The sequence below is a fragment of the Prionailurus bengalensis genome, chromosome E4 (genome assembly GCF_016509475.1).
Source record: "Prionailurus bengalensis isolate Pbe53 chromosome E4, Fcat_Pben_1.1_paternal_pri, whole genome shotgun sequence".
NCBI classification, from domain to species: Eukaryota; Metazoa; Chordata; class Mammalia; order Carnivora; family Felidae; genus Prionailurus; species Prionailurus bengalensis.
In genome coordinates this window covers 25585444-25611894 of record NC_057360.1, presented here as the reverse complement: position 1 = coordinate 25611894, position 26451 = coordinate 25585444, and the positions used below count along the sequence as shown (strand labels likewise).

The window sequence follows — 26451 nt, the reverse complement described above, 5'->3', positions numbered from 1 at the left end:
GGTGGTGAGCACAACCTCCCTTTTATTTTATTTTATTTTATTATTATTTTTTAATATATGAAATTTATTGTCAAATTGGTTTCCATACAACACCCAGTGCTCATCCCAAAAGGTGCCCTCTTCAATGCCCATCACCTACCCTCCCCTCCCTCCCACCCCCCATCAACCCTCAGTTTGTTCTCAGTTTTTAAGAGTCTCTTATGCTTTGGCTCTCTCCCACTCTAACCTCTTTTTTTTTTTCCTTCCCCTCCCCCATGGGTTTCTGTTAAGTTTCTCAGGATCTACATAAGAGTGAAAACATATGGTATCTGTCTTTCTCTGTATGGCTTATTTCACTTAGCATCACACTCTCCAGTTCCATCCACGTTGCTACAAAGGGCCATATTTCATTCCTTCTCATTGCCACGTAGTACTCCATTGTGTATATGAACCACAATTTCTTTATCCATTCATCAGTTGATGGACATTTAGGCTTTTTACACAATTTGGCTATTGTTGAGAGCGCTGCTATAAACATTGGGGTACAAGTGCCCCTATGCATCAGTACTCCTGTATCCCTTGGGTAAATTCCTAGCAGTGCTACTGCTGGGTCATAGGGTAGGTCTATTTTTAATTTTTTGAGGAACCTCCACACTGTTTTCCAGAGTGGCTGCACCAGTTTGCATTCCCATCAACAATGCAAGAGGGTTCCCGTTTCTCCACATCCTCTCCAGCATCTATCAGTCTCCTGATTTGTTCATTTTGGCCACTCTGACTGGCGTGAGGTGATATATGAGTGTGGTTTTGATTTGTATTTCCCTGATGAGGAGCGATGCACAACCTCCCATTTAAATCAAAGCTCATTTTCAACTAGAGCATCTTCTTTCAGCATTTGTGGCCATTCCCACTGTGCCACTACTGCTGGCACCCCACCATTGAGCACTGGTTGCCATAGGCACCATCATGCATAGTCTCTCATCGCCTTTCAGATTTTGAGTCATGCCTCCAAGATGAAAAGTTCTGGATGGAGTCAAGGACAGGTGTCATGCTCTTGCTGCCAGGGCAGGAAGATTGACCCAAATATGACAAGTGGTCAGAAACTGAGTGACCAATACAAAACAACATAAAACCCCACTAAATTCACTCTCTCTTGACCCCACTCAGCGTTCAGGACCCTCTTTGGGCTAATTTACAGGTATCCTAGGACATTGCAAAGAAAGATCCAAATGTGGTCAATCAGACCCAAAGCCTGGACTACCCCAAAATGAGTTACCTATCCTTGAAGTGAACAAGATCTTAATTCCCAAACCCGTTTAAGGCAATAAAAAATGAGTAACAAAATATAATTTCCATATTAAAATATTCTAAACATTTATTTTACCACAAGTTGTTCTCTGTGAACAAACTCATGCTCCAACTTGCAATCAACATTTTAAACCTTGGTAAACTGGAAATATTCTAGAAAATCCGTCTGTCTCCTTTCTTTTCATTAATGATTGTTTTTTATTTCTAGGACTGTTTCTATGTAGATAAAAAAGGTTTCTGCTCTTTTCCTTAAACTGGTCATGATAGCACATAAATAGGCCTGGCCCAGTTTACAGTTGAAAAATTTTATACCATCTTGAAAAGAGTTAAAATGAAAGACAAATATAACTTCTTTCCCATATTGCCTCTTGCCTGCTTCTGTCTTTTCTGGAGTCACTGGTCTAGAAGAATGGGGGACTAATCTGGATTAGAAACTTTTGGGTCAAAATTAGTCACAGAAAATTTCAAGTTGTTGCATATGCTATGATATGATGAAAAATATTAAATGGCTTTGTTTCAATCTGCTGGTAAACAATTAGATATACAGGATGGCTTTTTCTAAGTAGCTCCTTTCCATCTAGATAGTGTCTACTTCTTTTATAACATCTGCAGGAAAGAAGTCTAATTAGACATGTAAGGATGCACATAAGAAGTAGTAGGAGGAATTATACAGAAAAATAAATCATTGTGAGGGAGTCCAAAAGGCTTGTTTTTAAGTCCGCTCAAATGCATTTTTCATGTGAAAAGTAGGTTCAATTTACTAACATATTTGAAACAACATGGCCTCCTGAATCAAAATGGCAGAGTAAAATCTCAGTGTCTCACTTAACTATCTTTCAGTAAAAAGGAGGTAATAATCTCTAGTTTCCAGGGGTAAGAATTAAATGAAAACAAAGTATAAACACCTAGTCTAACTTCTTGCTCATGGAAGGCATTCAACTAATGTTTATTCTATACCTTTAAACGCCAATGAATTATAAAGTAACCAACAGTCAACCAGAGAAGAAACTGTCTGGGAAGAAGGAAAGGGAGTGGAAAACACACTTGTATATTAGGTTGAATTTGCCAGTTTATCTGAAAGATAAGTCATTAAACATTCACTGAGTAACTGTTAAATTTCTAGAAAGATATTAGATCCAAAAGACACATTAGAAATAAATGTGTTATGCTAAGTGAAATAAGTCATACAGAGAAAGAGAGATATCATATGTTTTCACTCTTATGTGGATCCTGAGAAACTTACCAGAAGACCATGGGGGAGGGGAAGAAAAAAAAAAAAAGAAAGAGAGGGAGGGAGCCAAAACATAAGAGACTCTTAAAAACTGAGAACAAACTGAGGGTTGATGGGGGGTGGGTGATGTGTATTGAGGAGGGCACCTGTTGGGATGAGCACTGGGTGTTGTATGGAAACCAATTTGACAATACATTTCATATTAAACAAAAAGAAAGAAATGAACAAGGGGCACCCGGGTGGCTCAGTCAGTTAAGCTCAGGTCATGATCTGACTTAGGCTCAGGTCATGATCTCACGGTTCATGAGTGTGAGCTCCGCGTCAGACTCTGTGCTGACAGCTCAGAGCCTGGAGCCTGTTTCAGATTCTGTGTCTCCCTCTCTCTGCCCCTCCCCTGCTCTTACTCTGTCTGTCTCTCTCAAAAATTAATAAACATTAAAAATTTTTTAAAAGGAAAGAAAGAAATTAACAGGGGGTGCCTGGGTGGCTCTGTCGGTTAAACATCCAACTCTTGATTTCAGCTGAGTTCATGATCTCATAGTTTGTGAGATCAAGTGCCTTGTTGGGCTTTGTGCTGACAGCGTGGAGCCTGCTTGCGATTCTCTCTCTCTCCCTCTCTCTCTGCCCCCCCCCCACTCTCTCTCTCTTTCTCACAAAATAAATAAACATTAAAAAGAAAGAAAGAAAGAAAGAAAGAAAGAAAGAAAGAAAGAAAGAGAAAGAAAGAAAGATTCTTGCTTCCCTGAAGCATAAGGTCAAGTTAAGGAGACAGCTAAAACTCAGGATCAATAACTGGACAACTGGTAACGAAATTGTATGGACTAAAAGCCTAAGTACAGGAAAAGTCTGGTATATTTAGGAGATCCAGAAGATCAGGTAACAAAGTGTTATCTTCAGATTGAGTGCCCAGAGATAAAAGAGCACTGCCTGATAGAATCTGGAACCCCTTAGAGGGGGTGTCACTGTGTGTTCATATGGGGTGGAGTTCTGTTGACTGGGGACTAGTTCTGTATCCTTACTAATCACAGTGGCAGGGAAAGCATGGCAACATGAGCAATGCTGGTAAGTCTCTAAAAGGGATGTCTCTGAGACTTTTAGCCCCCCCTACATAAGGCAAACCTCTCACCTTTCCAGTCTCAACAGATCTGAGTCATTCAGGGATACCACCTATGGCTTTTATGTTATTCATGCCCTTTGTTTTCCTTTTCTCTTCTTCTCCTCCCCAACTCCCATCCCCACTGTATGCCAACTGATCTTTGAGGATAGGACAGAGCCCCCTTCATAAGACAAGTGAGACAACTAAGAAGGAGGAAGAAAAATGCAGATTGGGCCATCATGTGTCATGTCTCCTCCAGGGAGAAGGCTAGCATGAAGTTTGGGGTTATCCAATTATTCCTTTTGTTCCCAAGTTAGCATTATTATTGTATGGAGTGAATGTTGAAGGCCTTCCCAAATTATTAGGAAGTTACAAAGCAAAACAAGTAAGAAGGGGAATATATGGAAAGACTTGTTTCTATACCCCATTAAGACAGTCTTGTTAATGGCAAACCCTGTCATAGTCAAGCCCCTTGTCACCAACAGTGACTGTAGCTATGGGACACAATCATTTGGGAAATTTCTGCCAAACTCCACTTTCCTGCATTCAGATTGTCTCAATAATCTTATTAAGAAATCCATGCCATTGAGGAGGGCACCTGTTAGGATGAGCACTGGGTGTTGTATGGAAACCAATTTGACAGTAAATTTCATATTAAAAAAAAACTATGAATTGGGATCCTAATTTAAAAAAAAGAAAGAAATCCATGCCAGTCTTTATCAGTGATGAACAAACAATTGAACAAAAACTCAAAAGATTAAAGATTTCTTGGAAGAACGATTCATTTAACTTTTATAGAACTTAGACATTATCCAAGCACTTTTACTGGCTAGGGGAAGAAAGATGAAAAGCCAAAGTTCCTCCTCTCATAGGGCTTAGTCTACTGAGAAAGACAGATACATAAATGAAATAAATGCTGTTTCAATAAATGAAAACAGCAACTGGTTAATTATAATAATGGGAGATGTAAGTAATGGTGCAGGGGAGGTAGTGATTGATTTTACCATTTACTTGGTTCACCAAGGTTATATGTTAACCAGTTCTTGACGGATGACTAGCAATTTGCAAAGCACACAGGTTGAGAGGACATTTCAGGTGCTGTGAATATGATAACAAAGACATGAAGGTTGGAAGTGAGAGGACATAGTATGTGCAGGAAAGCACAATATTTTGGCTGGCAAATAGAAGGCAGCATGGTATGGTGTAGTGGGAGATGATGCTGGCAGAGAACACCAAATCCAGATATGGTGAAGCCTTATATTCTCTAGGATACTGAGGAGTATTTGAAGGGCTTTAACAATAACAACATTGGAAGATTATGGTGCCGGTGTGTGGAAAGTGCTTGGAAAGGAAACTTAGGGAGATCACATAAGAAACTGATGCCATAAAGTCAAGGTGAGAGATGATGGGAGCCTGAAATAAGACAGTGTCTGTAGAGTTGGAGAGGAAAGGATAGATTTTAGAAATCTGTAGGAAGAGAGACCACATAGCATGGTCCTCCATTGCCTATGGGAGTGTTTGAGAGGGAGAGAAACAGAGCAAAGGAGGAATCAAAGATGATTTTCAGGGGGCGCCTGGGTGGCTCAGTTAGTTAAGTGTGTAACTCTTGATGTTGACTCAGGTCATGATCTCACAGTTTGTGAGTTCAGGCCCCACACCCAGCTCCACGCTGACCATGCAAAGCCTGCTTGGGATTCTCTGTCTCTCCCTACCCCTTCCCTGCTCACACTCTCTTCCCCCTCTTAAAATAAATAAATAAATAAATAAACAAACAAACAAACAAATAAATAAATAAATAAAAATTTCAGAAAAACGTAATTTTCAGGCTTCTGGGGTGCCTGGGTGGGTCAGTTAAGCGTCTGACTTCGGTTCAGGTCATGATCTCGCAGTCTGTAAGTTCAAGCCCTACATCAGGCTCTGTGCTGACAGTTCAGAGCCTGGATCCTGCTTCAGATTCTATGTTTCCCTCTTTCTCTGCCCCTCCCCTGTTCATGCTCTGTCTCTCTCTCTCTCAAAGAAAAAAAAAAAAGATGATTTTCGGCTTTCTGATTTAGACATTTGATGAGTGGCAGTTCCGTTAACAGAGATTAGGAATAAAGGAAAAAGCAAAATGATCAGATCAGTTTTGAAAATGTTGAGATTGAAGTTCTGCTGGATGTCCATGGAGCGATGTCCCATAGCTCATTGGATATTTAGAACTAGAGCCAAGGAAAGAAGTCTGGCCTGAAAACATAAATTTTGGATTATCTATGTGGAATAGATGAAGTGGATCAGGAAATGATTCTAAAAAGAAAAGCAGAGGTCTCTCTAGCAAAAAGCAAGAACTGACATCAATTCTGTTACAATAGTGTTTGATTGTTTGGGTTCCTATTTCTATTTCTATTACACAAAGACAATAACCACCAAGTGTTGTCAGGAAAAGTGATGGAGGGGATTATTTAGTTTTCTTATATTATCATAACTGCACTCCAGCAATTGTGAATGGCACTGACGATTCTCACCAGACATCTAATAGACCAAGAGATAGGATTAATATAGTATCTATGTTGTTCATTTTATAAGTCTTTTATTATAAATTTTGGGTACACAATGGGGAAATGCTGAGCATTGATAAAACAACTGGATTATTCACTAGTTGAATATTGGGAGTTAAAGAGCATAGAGAATGAGTTAGAGCAAACTTAGAGGGGTCACCTAGTCCACCTATGGTCGCTCTGCTTGGCTTTGTGATAGTCAACATTCATCTCCTCAGATTAACTTAGGCAGCACAATGATCAAGCCCTAGAGGAGTAATAAATACTTTGCATGACCAAATAAGTATTCAAAAAAGCTTTTGTTGGGCCCAAATCAACAAGTTGAAAATCAACTGGAATAAATGTAAATTCCTACCCTTGGTTTCCAAAAAATGACTGCATAAATAAAGGATGATGGAGTTAATAGTGTAATGTGAGAGCACCCAAAGCTAATCTCATGTTTGGCCACACTAATAGAACATACAGTATGGGCAAAGTTGTCTCATGTTCTTCCCTGGGAAGCATGCAGAGTACTTGGGTTGTAGGTGCCACTCTAGCCACAGAGCGAGGACCCAGATAGAAAGGAGGCCATGTGATGAACGGCTGAAGAATTGCTTAGTGACAGACTAGCCAGAAGGGTCAGAGGTGAACAGAAGGTTGTGATGTTTTTATGAATATGGAAGCACTGTCCCCTTTAAGAGGATTTAGATGAATTCTGTTGAGCTTCAGAGGGCAGAATTTCTACAAATGGAAAGAAGATAAAAGAAGGTGGTTTACAGTAGGAAAATCTTCCTAAGCATTTCATCTCTTCATAAATGGAATGGGTAGCTCTATGAAGCTGTGAGCTCCCCACAGCTGGGAGTATTTAAACAGAGTGACATTGCAGAGAAGAGTCCTGGAGAGAGGGAAAAATCAAGTTAGATGACCCTAAAGGTCATCAAATTCTGAGATTTGACCATGTGACATGATCCATTCTCTTGCTTTGTTGTCTCATCCTGAATGCAACCCTGGTTCATGAGGTGTGGTTTGTTTTTTTTTCTCCCCATATAGAGATAATCAGTTCTACAAACCTTATAATTCTGCTAGAGGATGAAATCTTTGCCGATTTTTTCAACACATTTCTTTCTCTCCCGGTAAGTATTCCCAGAATTAAATTCAAATGTTTCAGCAACAGCTGAATTGTGAATCTCACTGAGCTGAGTGCATTTTTAAAAGAATAAACTTCTTACTAACTCAAAACCTATTTTAACTTGAGCAAATAAATATAAACAGAATCTCCTTTAAAATCTCTAGGAGCTTCCCATTGTTGATAAATTCCAACTCCTCAGCTTCCTTAATTGCCTTTGCCTGTCCACATTTATTTCCCATAACATCCTCTGGTACCCAGTGCTGCATTGATAGCACCTGTATCCTCATAGAGTACACCTGGCATTTTCTCACCTCTGCACCCCTTCTTGGCTGTGTTGTTAGCTTTTATAGTTCCACCTACGAAAGTCTTAACCATTTTTCAAATCTCTGCTTAAATCCTGTTCTTAGGAAATTCCTATCTTCTCCTAATTAGAACTTATTTCTCCCTGCCTCTGTGCCCCTTGGCACTTTGCAACCCTCTTGTGTTGTACGTGTGTGTGTCTCCTACTGAACTGTGAGATTGTGGATTCCTGCAGGACAAGGACCATGGATTATTTATTCTGCTCTGCTCCCCTTATCAGGTGTTTGGCCAGAGCAGTTGTTGAGCTGTTGACTGAAACCAAACATATATTTTCTCAACCTTTGCAACTAAAATAAATCTCGAATGTCAAAATACTCTTAGAGCCAAATCTGGACTAATCCCACATCTTTTTTCATTTAAGTTTTTGGTTATATTTTAAGGTTCGTGCCTTATAAATTGTGGCTCAGTGTATACCTTTCCATAGAATACCACCTATTAAAGTGTGAAATTCATACAACTGGGAAAAAGCCACTGTGTACTACCCTACAAAATTTATTGGGTAGTTAGTTACTTTGTGCCAGTCAGTGGGCTTAGTACTGGGGATGCAAATATTAACGATGCTATCACTGTTCTCAAGAAATTCCTAATGTGCGAGAGCAATATTTAAAGTGAGTGCAAAAAGGGTTGTGGGTGACATGATAGGAATGTCTAGAAGGCACTGGAGTACAAGTGCATCAGAAGGAGAGACCACTTCTACCTGGTAGGTCAGGAAAGACTTCAATGAATACGTGACACAAGCCAAGTCTTTAAAGAAGACAATGTAGCTGACAATTGGCTGGGGAAGAAAATGGGGAGGGAAATGTGGATAAAGAGGTAGGAGGAAAAGAGGTATAAGGAAAAGAGGAGATGTGGATAAAGAGGTAGGAGGTAGGAGGGTCGACTATTAAGATGCAAAGGACTTATAGATAGAACAGAGTAAGTAAAGGCACCAAGGAAACTAATCCCACGGTATTTGGGGAGAAACACTAAGCAACTAAGGCTGAAGAAAAAGTTGTGAGAGGCAGACACAGCAAGAGATAAAACTGCAGGACAGGCTAAGCCAGGCCTCTCAGAGCAGTCAGGCCATGCTTAGGAGTTTAGACATCATCCTGAAGGTCATGGAGAGCCATTGAAGGGCTTCAAGTAAAGGAGTAACATTATCAGACTTTCATCTGTGCAAATTATTTCTGTAGAAGTCTGACCACAGGTTTGGCCATTAGGGGACCATAATGGAGGCGAAGAGAGCAGTTAGGAGATTGTTTCAGTGGTGAGGGTTTAAAGGCAAGAAGATAAAGAGAATGGAACAAATTAGAGAGATTTTTAATAAAGAAAAATATAGGACTCTGTCACTGTTTGAATGTCAGGGAGAGGTGGTAACAAGAAGGGAGGAGTCGGATGCCTGATGGAAGGTGGTGCCACTGTCTTAATGAAAGTTTGCAGAAGTAATCTTGGGGCATTGTAGTTAGTCAATTTATCAACACAACTTAAGCAGTCTATAATAATGTTCTAGAAATGGCAAGAATGATGTGGGAACTAGAATCCCAACCAAGAATGTAAGAAAGTCTTGGCCATTTAGGTAGCTGTGGTTTATTTAGAGAGACAGTATTAGTTTATGTTGAATACTGCTGTCAATTTACAAATTTTGACCATTAATTTCTATAAACATCCTGTGAGATAGACACCAGAAGTTCAATGACTTGCCCAAGAACACATGGAAAATCTGGGGAAGTCTTGGAGCTCTCTAAAACTGGTATGTTTTCCACATTGGCCTCATGCCCTCTGTGGTGCAAAGATCACATGGTAAAACTGCTTCCATGCACTACTCCTACAGAATCTCATGACTCCTTAGTCCCCCCATACATCTCATAAAGGCAACTTCACATGCCAGACAGGGCATGTCATGTCAAACCCTGAGTGCAGACCAGTGAGGAGTCACTAAGGACTGAGCCTCCTTCACAGGCTGATATTTGTAAAGTACAATCAGTACCACTGCCTTCTTTATATATCTCATATCCAAGGACAAAGGGGACAGAAGGAGAGAGCCTCAGACTGACAAAATTTGGAGCTGACAGTCTTGGAGAGATGGAGGCTGACATCATGTTCTAAGAGCTCAGCCAGAAGTTGAGACTTCAGCCCCTCTAGTTTTTCACAAATGATGTGGGGATACTTTGAGACATGTTGGTACCTATGTTGAGACTGCTAAGCTCAAATACCTACAAATATAGAAGGCCTTGCCCATCAGTCTCAAAGCTGGTTGCCAAGGTCACAGTCCCTTCTCCAAGAAAGTAACCTAGAATTATTTATAAATTTTGGACATTCTTAATACCACCACTAAGAAATTTGTACCTCTAACCCTCATATCCTTAGGCCCCTCTACTTTCTCCAGTTCAAGAGCTTAGGCAAATCCAAAGCTGTTTCTCTTTATAAAAATGTTTCCAACCTTTGATCTAACTCTCTAAACCCATGCAGAAGTGAATAATGTAATACAAAAGTAAATACCTTTTAATATAATGCTTTGGCCTTTGTACACAGGCAAGATAACTTCCAGGTTGGGTCAGAGTTGACCCCAAAGATCAATGAATTTGCAGTTTAGTCTATTTTGGGTGTTTTTCTGCAAGGAAGGTTGATTTAGTGGAATGAATTTATGAATTAATGTCTCTTAGAATAGGAAATCAATGGAACCCCCTTCCCCTGAGCTGCAGTTGGACTGGGACATATTTATGAAGAGAAGTTCTACCCCTCTGGCATTTCCTAGCTTTCTTTTGCAGGTCTTTGGTCAGACACCATTTTATGCTGTTGAAAATTCACAGTGGAGCTTGTGGCCAGAAGTACCTTATGACGTGGTAAGATTCTTGAATGGCAGAGGGTTTGGGTTAGGGGGAGAGGGAACTAAATTTGAAGTGTGGCACGAGAGATGGAGAGGTAAAAGGGAAAGGAGGCCCAGAGGGTGACTCTGGAAGAAACTATAAAGCAGGTGAGTAGGACAAACAGCATCAAGCCAGCATAGACATTTCTCCTTTTTGTGTTTTTACCACTTGGACAGACAATTGTTGGTGAATTCTCTCCTCTATCTTCTAGTCTATGGCCAGCAAATGATACCATTTTTCATGTCCACCGTGATTATTGGGTAGGAAATGCTTGGAACACCATTTAGAAGAATTCTGGGGCCATACATAAGCAAGAAAGAGTCTGAGAATTGATTGGCAATGCCTGCCACAGGTGTGGGGTAGGAAGTGGCAGTGCATGGTCCACTTAGTGATTATTTGCATTATAAGTTATAGATAAAGATAAGGTACCACTATGCAATTCTTAATGACTATCCTGCCATTCTCCTTCAGAAACATGTCCTCCCAATCTTTTTTTTTCTCTTTATAACTGTCTTCCTTGTCCATTGTCTTTCTCTTCTCCTTTTCCTCCTTCTTGTTCTCCTTTCCTACTGTGTAGACCTTAGACTTATGCATGCTCTACCAGTGGCATGTGGGATCAGAAAGATCACTCTAAGCTACACTCACAACAGATTTCATTTTTCTATGAGACCTGAAGAGCTGAGAAAGACACTCCACTCTGAGTCTTATATTTGATTTCCCTAGAAAAACCCTGAAACGTAAAATCCTTATTTTCTTGAAAAAGAAGAAATAACCACCAACACTACAGAAGTTATAAGAGGTTACTATGAAAAATTATATGCCAAAAAATTGGACAAACTAAAAGAAATGGATAAATTTGTAGAAGCATATAATTTCCAAAACTGAATCAGGAATAAATAGAAAATCTGAATAGAACAATTACTAGTAAAGAAATCGAATTGGCAATCAAAAAACTTTCAACAAACAAAAGTCCAGAACCAAATGGGTTCACAGGCGAATTCTACTAAGCATTTAAAGAAGAGTTAATACCTATTCTCCTGAAATTATTCTAAAAAATATAAGAGGAAGGAAAGTTTCCAAATACCTTTGTTTCTACAAGGCCAGCATTACCTTGATACCAAAACTAGACAAAAACACTACAAAAAGGGGGAATTACAGGTCAATATCTCTGAGGAACATAGGTACAAAAATTCTCAACAAAATATTAGCAAACTGAAATCAGCAATGCATTAACAGGATCATTTACTGTGACAAATGGGATTTATTTTATGGATACAAGGATGATTCAGTGTTTGCAAATTGATCAACATGATACACCACAATAACAAAATGAAGGATAAAATCATATGATAATCTTAATAGATGCAGAAAAAGCATTTGACAAAATTCAATATCATTCATGATAAAAACCCTCAATAGAGTTGGTTTAAAAGGAACATAACTCAGGGAGGCCTGAGTGGCTCAGTTGGTTAAGCAGCTGACTTCGGCTCAGGTCATGATCTCGCGGTCTGTGAGTTCGAGCCCCACATCGGGCTCTGTGCTGACAGCTCAGAGCCTGGAGCCTGTTTCAGATTCTGTGTCTCCCTCTCTCTGACCCTCCCCTGTTCATGCTCTGTCTCTCTCTGTCTCAAAAATAAATAAAACGTTAAAAAAATTTTAATAATAAACAAAAGGAACATACCTCACCATAACAAAGGCCATATATGACAAAACCACAGCTAACATCATACCCAATAGTGAAATCTTGGGAGCTTTTCCTCTAAGATCAGGAGCAAGACAAGAGTGTCCACTCTCACCACTTTTATATAACAGTACTGGAAGTTCCAACCACAGCAATCAGATAAAAAACAAATAAAAGGTATTTAAATTGATGAAGAAGTAAAACTGGCACTATTTACACGTGACATAATACATATGAAGCCCTAAAGACTCCCTCAAAAAAAAAAAAAAGAAATGAGTCAGCTAGAGAAAGACAGATATCATATGTTTTCACTCATATGTGGAACTTGAGAAACTTAACAGAAGACCATGGGGGAAAGGAAGGGGGAAATCGTTATAAGCAGGTAGAGAGGGAGGCAAACCATAAGAGACTCTTAAATACAAAGAACAATCTGAGGGTGGATGGGGGCGTGAGGGAGAGGGGAAAATGGGCGATGGGCATTGAGAAAGGCACTTGTTAAGATGAGCGCTGGGTGTTGTAGATAAGCAATGAACCACGGAATCTACCCTAAAAACCAAGAGCACTCTTAACACACTGTATGTTAGCCAATTTGACAATAAATTATATTTTTAAAAATGTTAGAAGTAATAAATAGATTCTGTAAAGTTTCAGGATACAAAATTAATAAACAGAAATCTGTTGTGCTTCTGTACACTAATAATGAAATAGCAGAAAGAGAAATTAAGAAAACAATTGCATTTACAATTGCACCAAAAAGGATAAGATACCTAGGAAGGAGGTCAAAGACCTATACTCTGAAAACTATAAAACACTGATGAAAGAAATTGAAGATGACACAAATGGAAAGACATGTCATGTTCATGGATTGTAAAAATTAATATTGATGAAAGGTCCATACTACCCTAAGCAATCTACAGATTCAATGCAATCTGTGTTGCAAAATACCAATAGTATTTTTCACAGAACTATAGAAATAATCCTAAAATGTGTATGGAACAACAAGAGACTCCAGAAAGCCAAAGCAATCTTGAGAAAAAAGAACAAAACTGAAGATATCACAATTCTAGATTTTAAAATATAAAGCTATAATAATCAAAAAAAGTATGATACTGACACAAAAATAGACACATAGGATAGATCTATAGGTCTATCCATAGGAGATAGAGCCCGGAAATAAACGCACACTTATATGGTAAATTAATCCATAACAAAGCAGGGAAGAATATACAGTGGGGGAAAAGATAGTCTCTTCAATAAATAATGTTGAGAAAATAGAACAGTTACATGCAAAAGAATGAAACCGCTTTCTTATACCGTACACAAAAATCAACTCAAAATGGATTAAAAACCTAAATGTAAGACCTGAAACCATAAAAATCCTGAAAGCAAGCATAATCGGTATTCTCTTTCACATCAGCCTTAGCAACATATTTATGTATATGTCTCCTCAGGCAAGGGAAGCAAAAGGAACAATTAACTATTGGAACTACCCCAAAGTAAAAACCTTTTTAAAAATTTTTTTATAATGTCTATTTATTTTTGAGAGAGACAGAGCATGAGCAGGGGAGGGGTAGAGAGAGAGGGAGACACCGAATCCAAAGCAGGCTCCAGGCTCTGAGCCATAAGCCTAGAGCCCCATGTGGGGCACAAACCCACGAACCGTGAGATCCTGACCTGAGCCAAATTTGGACGCTCAACCAACTGAGCTACCCAGGTGCCCCCAAAGTAAAAACCTTTTACACAGCAAAGGGAACCATTGGGAAAACATAAAGGCAACCCAGTGAAAGGGAAAAGATATTTGCAAATGATATCTATAATAAAAGGTTAATATATATATATATATATATATATATATATATATGAACTATATAACTCAACACCAAAAAAAAAATCCAATTAAAAATGGGCAGACTTGATTGGACATTTTTTCCAATAAAGATGTACAGATAGCCAACAGACACATGAAAAGATGTTCAATATCATGAATCATAAAGAAAATGCAAATCAAACCACAATGAGACACCACCTTAGATCTGTCAGAATGACAAGAAATAACAAGTGTTGGTGAGGTTGTGGAGAAAAGGGAACCCTCATGCACTGTTGGTGAGAATGTAAATTGCTGTAACCACTATGGAAAACAGTATAGAGATTCTTCAAAAAATTAAAAATAGAGCTACCATAAAATCCAGTAACTCCATGACTGGGTATTTACCCAAAGAAAGTGAAAACACTAATTTGAAAAGATATAGACACCCCTATGTTTATGCATTATTTACAATATCCAAAATATGGAAGCACCATAAGTATCATCAATAGATGAATGGATAAAGAAGGTGTGACACACATACACACACTGGATATTACTCAGCCATAAAAAAGAATGAGATCTTGTCTTGCCATTTGCAACAACATGGATGGGACTAGAGGGTATTATACTAAGTGAAATAAATTAAAGGAAAGCAAATACTATATGATTTAACTTATGTGTGGAATCTAAAAAACAAAACAAATGAACAAATAAAAGCAGAAAAAGACCCATAAATACAGAAAACAAACTGGTGGTTGCCACATGGGAAGTGGATGGGGGGGGGGAATGGGAAAAATGGGTAAAGAGGAGTGGAAGGTACAGGCAAAAAGAAAAATTTTATGTTTTCCCTTCTCTGGTGGCTCAATCCCTCAGTGATCCAACCTATACTCTAAATGATGTTAAGTGTGATGTGAGTCTTTGTGTGTATGGTTTTTAAAAAATATTTGTTTATTTTTGAGAGAGAGAGAGCATGGGGGGGGGGAGAGGAGAGAGAGAGAGACAGAGACAGAGACAGAGACAGAGAGAGAATCCCAAGCAGGCTCCATGCTGTCAGCACAGAGCCTGATATGGGGCTTGAACTCACTGTGAGATCATGACCTGAGCCAAAATCAAGAGTCAGAGGCTCAACTGACTGAGCCACATATACACCCCTTTGTGCGTTTTTGTACATGTTGTACATTTGATATGGGTAAGGAACTTGTAAGAAATTTTAAGTGTGCTTACAAAGAAACAAATTGAATAGAGTTGACACCACAGACCAAAATTTCTTCTGCTTCTCTTCTACCTAGCAAGACTTAGATGTTTTCTTAAACAACTTGACCCAGGAGTAAGGAAACATTTTTGATGAAAGACCAAACCTTTTCTCTCCTACCAATTCATTCACTCCTTTGGGAGCCTTGGCTTGGGAAGCCAAGACTTCACTCCTCTTAGATACTATTTTTAATCAGCACACCTCCCCTGTGGGCCAGGTACTGCAGGTGTGAAGTTATTTATTGCCCCTTGCTAAGCTGCATTTCTTAGCATTTCAGTTCCATTTCTCTTTTCTGTTCCCATTTTGTTTGCACTCTAGATTGCAAAGTACAAAGGATTATTGACCTGGTTGGAAAAATACCGGTTACCTTTCTTCTGTAAAACCAACTTGTGTTTCCATTACATTCTCTGTCAAGAGCTCATCAGTTTCATTAAGTCCCCAGAAGGAGGTAAGCATGAGGGTGTGTGTGTGGAGAAATATGGGAAGCCAGGCTGTATAATGATCCTGTTCCTGTCAGTCCTATAGTAATTTACAAATACTGGCCACCTTTGTAGACTTAGATGTGAGGGTGGCCCACCTTGTAATGCAGCAGTAGGTGAAAGCTTAGGCTGAAAAATTGGTACCTACAGCAATAAGCAGGAGTCAGATAGGTTGTATGTGCTATTTGTCTCACTGTAGCCAGAAGTGAGAGAGTTACTGGTGGACACAGAACATGGCAAAACTGCCTAAAATATATTCAGAATCAAACATAGCTCACCACCTTCATTAGTACCACCTGGTCTAAGCCACCACGATTTCTCACCTGGCTACTGAAATCATCTCTTAATTAGTCTCCTTGTTTCTGCTCTTGTTCTCCTGCTCAAAGCGGCCAGAGAGAACCTTTAAAACAAAACAAAAAAAAAAAATTTTTTTTGAGAGAGAGTGTGAGCAGGGGAGGGGCAGAGAGGAGGGAGAAAGGGTCCCAAGCAGGGCCCGCTCTGTCAATGCAGAACCCAAAGCGGGGCTCAAACTCATGAACTGTGAGATCATGACCTGGGTTGAAACCAAGTGTTGGAAGCTTAACCGGCTGAGCCACCTAGGCACCCGGAGAGAGCCTTTTAAAACTTAATTCAGATCATGTAACTCCTCTATTGGCTGCTCCCTACCCCCACCAATGACTCCCATCTCAGTGTGAGATCTAATGCCCCTATATCTCTAGGTCTTCAGGATCCTCAAGATGTGGGTCCATTACTTTTAGGACCTGATCTCCTCCTATTCCCTCCATTGCTTTCTCCATTTCAGTTACACTTGGCTTGCTTGCAGTTCCTCAAAAATCCTGCCTTGACACATACTCATTTCAAGGCCTTGCACTGGCTATTTACTCTGCCTGGAATGCTTTGTCAATATACCCACATTGGCTCCCTCTCTCACCTCTTCAAATCTCTGCAAATCTCACCTCCTCAGAAGAGGCTACCTTGATGACCCTAATGCCACTCATTCAACTCTTGTCCTAACACTCCCAACCCCCTTTACTCTCTTTTACCTTTTCATTTTTTCCTGTAGTGCTTATAACCTTCAACCTTACTAGATAATGTACTTATTATGCTTATTGTTTATTATCTGTCTACTTCACCAGAATGTAAGCTCCTTGTGGGCAAGGATTTCCTGTTTGCTAATGTATCCCAAACATCTAGAATGATACTAAGTAGTAGACATTTAACAAATATATTAATAATATATATTTGTTAAGAGAATTAATTAATAAAATTGCCATCTAGGGTTGAATCAATAATTTGACTCTCAATTCAACTAGCCAAAGGAAACTGTGTTCCACCTGGGGAAAGTTGAGATTCAGGAGACTTACATTGAGTAAAATATAACAAAATACCCAATATATTCATCTCCTTTCTTCAATATATATATTGGGAAAATTGGATTGGCAAAATCACTGTCAGGTGTGGATTATAGAAGGCAAAGAGCCTTGGGTGGTGTTTTTGATCTGTGGATTATACTCTGCTTGTGGGTCCCTCATATGATGCGTGTCACTACAGGGTCTATTTCCTGCCTTCAGAAGTACTGCATACTCCTACCCCAACTCGTCTAAATGGCCACCATTTTTCCTCACTCACCCTGAGTGAATGGGGGTCTAGCTGTGTGCAAGGCTGAGAGAGGGGCTGGGAGAAGAGCTCATTCTCTCTCTCTTACCATGGACTCTTCCTGGCAGCCAAGATGTTGAGATGGAAAAAAGCAGACCAGTGGCTACTCCAGAAGTGCATTGGTGGGGTCAGAGGGATGTGGCGCTTCTGTACCTACCTCAAAGGCAGTACAGGTAGGTTCTTGGAGTTGTTTCTGGAGTCCTTGCAAGTTCATAACAGCTTCCAGGATGCCCCAGAGCACTTATTGACAATAATGTATGCATATGGGAAATAAATGTTTTATACTGTAGTTTGTGTAAAAGTCTTTGAAAATAGGTCCACAGTGTAGGTTAGGGCAAAAGTAAACAGAGTCCTTTTATTTTGTTCATTCATCCATCCATTCATCTATCTATTCACTTAACAATGTTGAGCACGACTGTGTGGAAGCCACTGTGAATAAGAGCCATAAATCTCCACTTCATAAAGCTATCACAATGGTGGGGAAACACACAAGGAACACATAAATAAACAAATACCTATAGCAGAAGTGTTCACATGCACTGCTTTCTGTTCTGTTGAGTCCAGTGGTTGATGACTACTGGGAGGTGAGCAGCCAGCACTAGCTGACACTCTAGTTCAGCAGCATTAATTTTCATCCAAGGACAAGCCCTAGTTTAAGGGTGAAATCCTGGATTTCCAGGGCGCAGGTAGGGAAGAACTAGACAGGCTATCTTTTAGTATGTCACTCAGACTTTAACCCTGGCAAAGTTGTGACACAGGGAATGTAGTCTTTGGCATCTTTGGGTTCTATTATTCCTTCTTCTGGTTTTTCTGGGTCCATGATATGGGAAATGTTCTTTTTTTCTTCTCATCTTCATGTTTTGGATAAATCCAAGTGTCTCATGATCCATTCTCACAGTCTTTCAGTTTTCTCTAAGAGTTTTCCTCACAACGACAAAAGTCACGCAAGGTCCCTATCCATTAAGTCCCTTCTCCCCATGCCTCCATCTGCCCCCACATTACGACATCACTAGGGATGATGCCTGAAACCAAAGAAGTGACTAATGGTACTATTTGAGACAATAGAGCAAGCTGGTGGTGGGGAGTGGTATTAGCTGCTACACCCAGATGTAACCACAGAAGGGGCAACATTGGGGTGCAGCGCTGTGCTTGCCCTGTCTAATCTGTAGGTGAAGAGCTGGTGGATTTCTGGATCCTTGCTGAGAAGATCTTGAGCATAGATGAGATGGACCCGGAAATGAGAGACCACTATCTGTCCCTCCTCCTTGTGCTGAAGGCTACCCATTTACAGGAGGGCTCAAGAGTAGTGACTCTCTGCAACATGAACATCAGTAAGAATTATAAAGCATATCTGAAGTGAAATCACTGGGGGATGTAACCAAAAAAATCAATCATTTTGTAGGCATCTACCCTCTCCATTTTCTGTGTATCAGGGATGTCATGGGAACCCTTAACAGGGAAGGGTTGCAAGAGTCCAGTTGTCCTTAGGCTGGTATGTGCTTCTTGCTGAGATATTACTCACCAGTGTAGGTTGGCTGGAAGGAGTGAAGACGAATTGGGACAGCATATTTAAACAGCTTCTGCATCTTCTGAGATGGCATGGCACCTCTTTTTTAAAAACTGAGATTCCCTAGAACAAACTAGAGCTCACAGGCAAAACACAGTGCATATAGCCTGTGGACTAAGAATGTTTTACTATTTTTAAAGGACTAAAGAAGAAGACTGTGCAGCAGAGACTGCATATAACTCACAAAGCTGAGGTTTACAGGTTTGCCAGCCTCTACTCTAGAACATCAGATTCATCAAAAATTATTTATTTATTAATTAAGGAGACATTCCTGACCCAAATATAAATATGTTCCAGAAGATTTGTGTTTTGAGATTGGTCACACTCCTCTATTGATAGAGATCACTGAGAATTTATTACATTAAAATCAGAGCTAGTAATGACTCCTTCAAATTATCCAGTCTAAACCCTTTCCTCCAGGTAGATCTGACTCTGAAAAATCCCATTCATAGGTACATGCCTCCTATTCTTAAACATATTTTCTTGTTCATTTTGCTTTTCTTTACGGTAACATCCAATTGTCCAAAAAATAATTCAATGAATCCCATAAACTGTATTATTTATGTGGGAGAAAGGGAAGGTAATCAGAGAAAGGGGTCACCATTCCCTGAGAAAATCCCTAAAACGTGTTTACTATGTATTTGTCCTGTCCATACACCAGGGTTGCATGAAGAACAAATGAAATGCTATACATAACAACATTTGGAAAACTTCAAAAAACCTCTCCCAACATCATTATCATCACTACCACTAGATCATTTTCATCCTTCGTGTCTTTCTATTATTTCCAGAGTCCCTTCTGAACCTATCCATCTGGCATCCCAACCAATCAACCACCAGGAGGGAGATTTTGAGCCACATGCAGAAAGTGGCTCTGTTCAAACTTCAGAGCTATTGGCTCCCCAACTTTTACACCCATGCCAGGACGATTATGACCAAAGTGGAATCATGCCAAGGTCTGCTGCAGGAATATGAGACTCGCCTATGCAGTGTTTGCTGTACTCACATAGGAGAACTCCCTCTAAACATGAGCATCAAGAAGTGCCACTACCCCCAGAAGCGGTACTCAAGCAAGACGACCAAGAGGAGGATGTGGCAGTTGACAGACCATGGCTCTACTCTGGAAATAGATACCAAACCAGAAACCAACATTACGCCCCTCCAGGAGATGTGTGCTCAAGTTAAGGACACATACAAATACAAATATACACAAATGCCCTCCTTGAAAGTGACGTCTTCAAAGGAGAGAATAATCAGTTCCCAGGAAAAGGATATTCTCTGTGCCGGGAAGTCTAACATGAAGAAGAAATCCAAGAGCCACCTCCACATGGAGGGCCTCTTTGAGACAACGTTCTCTACACACATGAGGACTGTCACCCCTAGCATCAATCACTGCCCCCAGATGACAATCAAGAAAGTCATCAAACAAAGCATTTCCTTAGGGTACACCCACTGGGCCTTGTGTGCTGATGACTGTGCAGGGCGCCCCTTCCGGCACTACCTGAAAAAGCAGAATTTGAAAGTGGAGATCCAACTCCTGGACCTCTGGCAGGACCTGCACCATTTCCTCAGTGTCCTGATAAGTAACAGGAAGACTGGGAATACTGTCTTTCAGCACATGCTGGGCAACAGAATTTGTGAACTCTACCTGAATGAACAGATTGGTCCATGCCTACCACTAAAATCCCAAACCATTGAAGGCCTGAAGGAGATGCTGCCTTCTGGGGATGTAAACCCCTGGATTCCCAGAGCCCAGAGGGAGATCTGCAAGGTAGGCCTTACCTGACAGAAATGGTTTAGTATCTGGAAGATTATGTCTGACTGAACAAAATTCCTATCTGGTCATCTATGCTGGTTAAGTTAATGATATAATTACTCGCATCACTCTTCACATATTGAAGAGTTGGTTGATCTCTTAGGAAAAAGCTATGCAAGTTCCCAAGAACAAGCCAAAAATCCTTTAAAAAATCTTGATATCACCCATGACTTACCTTTCTGTCTCATACCCACGTGTAGTCTATTGGTGAATCCTGTTGGCTCAATCTTAAAAATATATCTAGAATCTGGCATTCCTCCCTTTCTGTGTTAAAACCACACTTGCCCATGTCACATCCAGTGTCACCTGGATTACTACAGTGGCCTCCTAACCGATGCCTATGGATCTGTCCTTGGTCCTAGGCAGGCTCATTTCAACTGGCCATGGTGAATCTGCAGAAACATAAATTGTGTAATTTAACTGAAAATAAATAAAAGGAAGTGAGTGAGGACCTTGAAAACAGATGCCTTTCTGTCTTCAGTAAAATCCAAAGTCCTTGCCAAAATGACAAGGCCTACATAATCTCTCCTCTACCTCCCCTCTCTAGCTTCATCTTCCACTGCCCCTGTGCTCATCACTCCGGCATTCCAGACACACTGTCAGCTCAATGGTGGTGCTCCCATTGTGTATAATGTGCAGATGTTCACGCAGATGAGCCCGCACTCCTTCAGCTGTTTGCTCAAGTCATCTCAGTGAGGCCTTCCTTACCCACTTCATATAAAATTTCACCCCATTCCCATTATACTTTTCTCCTTAGCACTTATTATTACCTAGATCCATCCATCTTACATACATACATACATACATACATCATTGTATGAATGTCTGTATAATACACATATAATCCTTAAAATGTACATGTATGCATATATTATATACATAAACTTATTTTGCTTATTTTCTTTTTCCCTATGAGGGCAGAAATTTTTATCTGTTTCACTAGTACTGTCTTCCCAGCATCTAGAACGGTACCTTAGGGTATTGTATCCAGTGCTTGATAGTGTTGATAGCATTCATGCTCCACAGACATCTGTTGAACCAATAAGTTCCAGTTGGCAATGGCCCCTCTTTTGTCCTTGACCAGGACTATCCTTTCTAGTTGGAGACAACTAGTTTCTATGAGAATTCTGATTTTCATCCAGCTCTTCAACCATCCTCCAATTATCCAATCAACCTTTGTGAAGTGCTGATAGCATGCCCACTGATATGTCCATTTCCTGACTTCTGACTCACTGATGTGGAGACACAGTCTAGGAAAGGTTTTTAGAGTCCTGGGTCTGTCACTGTTTGGCTATGTGGTATTGAACAAACTCCAAGTCTAAATCCTTCAATATCCCTAGGTCTCTTTGTCCTCACATATAAAATGAAAAGTGGGAAAAAATCATATTTTGTAATTGCATTTGTGGATTTAATAAGTTTATAGATACATTAAGGATACTATACTATAAAAGGACATAGGTAGAGAAGTGGATGTGAACTTGGAAGACAGAGCATAGGCTTAAAAATTGCCTTTGCTTTAACCAGTGAGGAGAGGATTGCGAGCAGGTGCTGAAGATGACGGGAGTAAGGAGTTCTACAGACACTGGGAAATATGTACTATTGGTCCCTTTATGTACTGCTTTTAGGATGGGACAGGAGAGTTTACCAAGTGATGAACAAACTGAATTCTAAAGGAAACCCTAATATATTCTAACAAAAATATATATAGAAAAAATATATAATAGTAGGTCAAATTTTAAAAGGTAATTATAAGTTTAGATATTGTTTTAGTATGTTTTTACTTTTTCCTATTTTTTTGCTGCACATCTGACTATTTCTTCTAATGGAAAGTGCCCTATTAAGCATTGTTTGTTAAGATACCAATTAGATCACTTATTCACCAGTTTTTAGAGTCATAAATCTTTTAAGATGGAAGGGATTTTAATAGGGTACTCATTTCACACGTTTATTATTCATATTTAACATATATATTTAGAGCTTATCCATTGGTCAGTCACCTCATATTACATTATGTATTGCTAGTATTCAATCACAGAGCATAATTTTCTCAGGAATATACTTCACTCCTGTTTCCCAGGAACGCAGGAGATCTGATGAAATTACTAAAACTTGTATTCTTAGACTCACCTTTTGGCAGCATGACTGGGGCAGTTTGTAAAGACAATATTACATCATTTAAAAATTATTGTTGGTGACCCATTCCCTGCAAAATAATGCCTACACTGCTTAAGGCATTCGAGTGGGTAGTCCCATCCAATCTTCACTGCCTTATCCTTTGCCACTGCCCCACCCCTGTACTCTTTGAAGGATGCTACAGCTTAGTGATGCTGGAGTGCTTACCATTTTCAAACATGTCCTTTCCAATCTCTGGTCATTTGCTTACATTCTTCCAACTGCCTGGAATGCCCTTTACTCAACTTCCCTATGGTAAGTTCCTACTTATCCTGAAAAACGCAAATTCCTTTTTAAGTTTCTTTGCCTTTATGAAATCTTTCTGGATTTCCTGGACTCAAAAGAAAACAAAAAAAATGTTCCTGCCTCTCTGCTCCCAGAGAACTTTGTTCACACCTATATTGTAGCATGGTATCCTATGCTATTCATCATGCTAGAAGATGAGCTCCTTGGGAACAATGCTTGTAGCATACTGATCTGTATATTCTCAGTCATTTTCACAATGCCTGACAGATAGGAGACCCTCAGAAACTATTTGTCACATAAATTAATGAATGAAGGTGAGAGTACAGCCAAATAAACCTAGTTGAACACTGACTTATAGGTTTTTTGTTGTTACTGTTTTTTGTTTGTTTCTTTTAATTTAATGAAATATTCTGCACAGGTGGGTAGGGTCTTCAAGTGGGAAATATGAGGAGAAGGCACTTCAAAAGAAGATGTTTGGTTCTCAGGACCATTTGAGAATCAGATGAGATGGTAATTTATTTAGAAAAGAACAAGGAAATGTGAATATTTCTTTTTTTCCAGTTTTTAAAAAATTTTTAAATTAATTTATTTTAATTTACATCCAAGTTAGTTAGCATATAGTACAACAATGATTTCCGGAGTAGATTCATTAATGCCCATTACCCATTTAGTCCATCCCCCCTCCCACAACCCCTCCAGCAACCCTCTGTTTATTCTAAATACTTAAGAGTCTCTTATGTTTTTCCCCCCTCCCTGTTTTTATATTAATTTTGCTTCCCTTTCTTATGTTCATCTGTTTTGTATCTTAAACTCCTCATGTATATACATGTATACCACATCTTCCACATCCATTCATTCATCGATGGACATTTAGGCTCTTTCCATACTTTGGCTATTGCTGATAGCACTGCTATAAACATTGGGGTGCATGTGCCCCTTCAAAACAGCACACCTGTATCCTTTGGATAAATACCCTAGTAGTGCAATTGCTGGGTCGTAGGGTAGTTCTATTTTTCATTTTTTGAGGAACCTCCATACTGTTTTCCAGAGTGGTCGGACCATTTTGCATTCCCACCAGCAGTGCAAAAGAGATCCTCTTTCTCCGCATCCTTGCCAACATCTGTTGTGGCCTGATGTGTTAATGTTAGCCATTCTGACAGGTGTGAGGTGGTATCTCATTGTGATTTTGATTTGTATTTCCCTGATGATGAGTGATGTTGAGCATTTTTTCATGTGTCGGTTGGCCATCTGGATGTCTTCTCTGGTGAAGTGTCTATTCATGTCTTTTGCCCATGTCTTCACTGGATTGTTTGTTTTTTGGGTATTGAGTTTGATAAGTTCTTTATAGATTGTGGATACTAACCTTTTATCTGATATGTCATTTGCAAATATCTTCTCCCATTATGTTGGTTGCCTTTAGTTTTTCTAATTGTTTCCTTCACTGTGCAGAAGCTTTTTATTTTGATAAGGTCCCAATAGTTCATTTTTGCTTTTGTTTCCCTTGCCTCTGGAGATGTGTTGGGTAAAAAGTTGCTGTGGCCAAGGTCAAAGAGGTTTTTGCCTACTTTCTCCTCGAGGATTTTGATGACTTCCTGTATTACATTTAGGTCTGTCATCCATTTTGACTTTACTTTTGTGTATAAGAAAGTGGTCCAGATTCATTTTTCTGCATGTCACTGTCCAATTTTCCCAGCACCACTTGCTGAACAGACTGTCTTTATTCCATTGGATATTCTTTCCTGCTTTGTCAAAAATTAGTTGGCCATACGTTTGTGGGTCCATTTCTGGGCTCTCTATTCTGTTCCATTGATCTGAGTGTCTGTTTTTGTGCCAGTACCATACTGTCTTGATGATTACAGCTTTGTAATACAGCTTGAAGTCTGGGATCTCCAGCTTTGGTTTTATCTCCAGCTTTGGTTTTCTTTTTATTTTTCAAGATTGCTTTGCTGTTTGGGGTCTCTTCTGATTCCATACAAATTTTAGGATTGTTTGTTCTAGTTCTGTGAAGAATGCTGCTGTTATTTTGATAGAGATTGCATTGACTATGTAGATTGCTTTGGGTAATATTAACATTTTAACAATATTTGTTCTTCCTATCCAGGAGCTTGGAATAGTTTTCCATTTTTTGTGTGTCTTCTTCAATTTCTTTCATAAGCTTTCTAGTTTTCAGTGTATATATTTTTCACGTCTTTGGTTAGATTTATTCCTAGGTAGTTTATGGTTTTTGGTGCAATTGTAAATGAAATCCATTGCTTGAATTCTCTTTCTGTTGCTTCATTATTGGTGTATGGTAATGCAACCTATTTCTGTGCATTGGTTTTATATCCTGCAACTTTGCTGAATTCATGGATCAGTTCTAGCAGTTTTTTGGTGGAATCTTGTGGGTTTTCCATACAGAGCATCATGTCATCTGTGAAGAGTGAAAGGTTGACCTCCTCCTGGCCGATTTGGATGCCTTTTATTTCTTTCTGTTGTCTGATTGCTGAGGCTAAGACTTCCAATACTATGTTGAATAACAGTGGTGAGATTGGACATCCCCGTCTTTTTCGTGACCTTAGGGTGAAAACTCTCATTTTTTCCCCATTGAGGATGATATTATTGTTGGGTCTTTCATACATGGCTTTTATGATCTTGAGGTATGATCCTTCTATCCCTACTTTCTTAAGGGTTTTTATCAAGAAAGGATGCTGTCTTTTGTCAAATGCTTTCTCTATATCTATTGAGAGGATCATGTGGTTCTTGTCCTTTCTTTTATTGATGTGATGTCTCACATTGATTGTTTTGCGAATATTGAACCAGCCTTGCATCCCAGGTATAAATCCCACTTGGTCGTGGTGAATAATTTTTTTAAGGAATTGTTGGATCTGGTTGGCTAATATCTTGTTGAGGATTTTTGCATCCATGTTCATCAGGAAAACTGGTCTATAGCTCCCCTTTTTTAGTGAGGTCTTTGTCTGGTTTTGGAATCAAGGTAATAATGCTGGCTTCATAGAGTTTGGAAGTTTTCCTTCCATTTGTATTTTTTGGAACAGCTTTGAGAGAGTAGGTGTTAACTCTTTTTTAAATGTTGGTAGAATTCCCCCGGAAAGCCATCTGGCCCTGGATTCTTGCTTTTTGGGAAATGTTTGATTACAAATTCGATTTCTTTACTGGTTATTGGTCCATTCACATTTTCTATTTCTTCCTGTTTCAGTTTTGGTAGTTTATGTTTCTAGGAATTTGTCCATTTCTTCCACATTGCCCATTTTATTGGCACATAATTGCTTATAATATTCTATTATTGTTTTTATTTCTGCTGTTTTGGTTGTGATTTCTC

General features: G+C 39.4%; 1 protein-coding gene across 1 annotated transcript in view; it reads left to right on the top strand.

Annotated features, from left to right (window-relative positions):
* The first annotated feature begins 3564 nt into the window (after positions 1-3564).
* The window catches only part of RGSL1 (regulator of G protein signaling like 1), a 93756-nt gene continuing 70869 nt past the window's right edge, over positions 3565-26451 (top strand). The window contains exons 1-7 of the mRNA XM_043568048.1: positions 3565-3577; positions 7175-7257; positions 10361-10435; positions 15518-15647; positions 17403-17507; positions 18504-18665; positions 19693-20672. Of these exons, the coding sequence (XP_043423983.1) occupies positions 3565-3577; positions 7175-7257; positions 10361-10435; positions 15518-15647; positions 17403-17507; positions 18504-18665; positions 19693-20672 (1548 nt within the window). The remainder of the gene's footprint in view (positions 3578-7174; positions 7258-10360; positions 10436-15517; positions 15648-17402; positions 17508-18503; positions 18666-19692; positions 20673-26451) is intronic.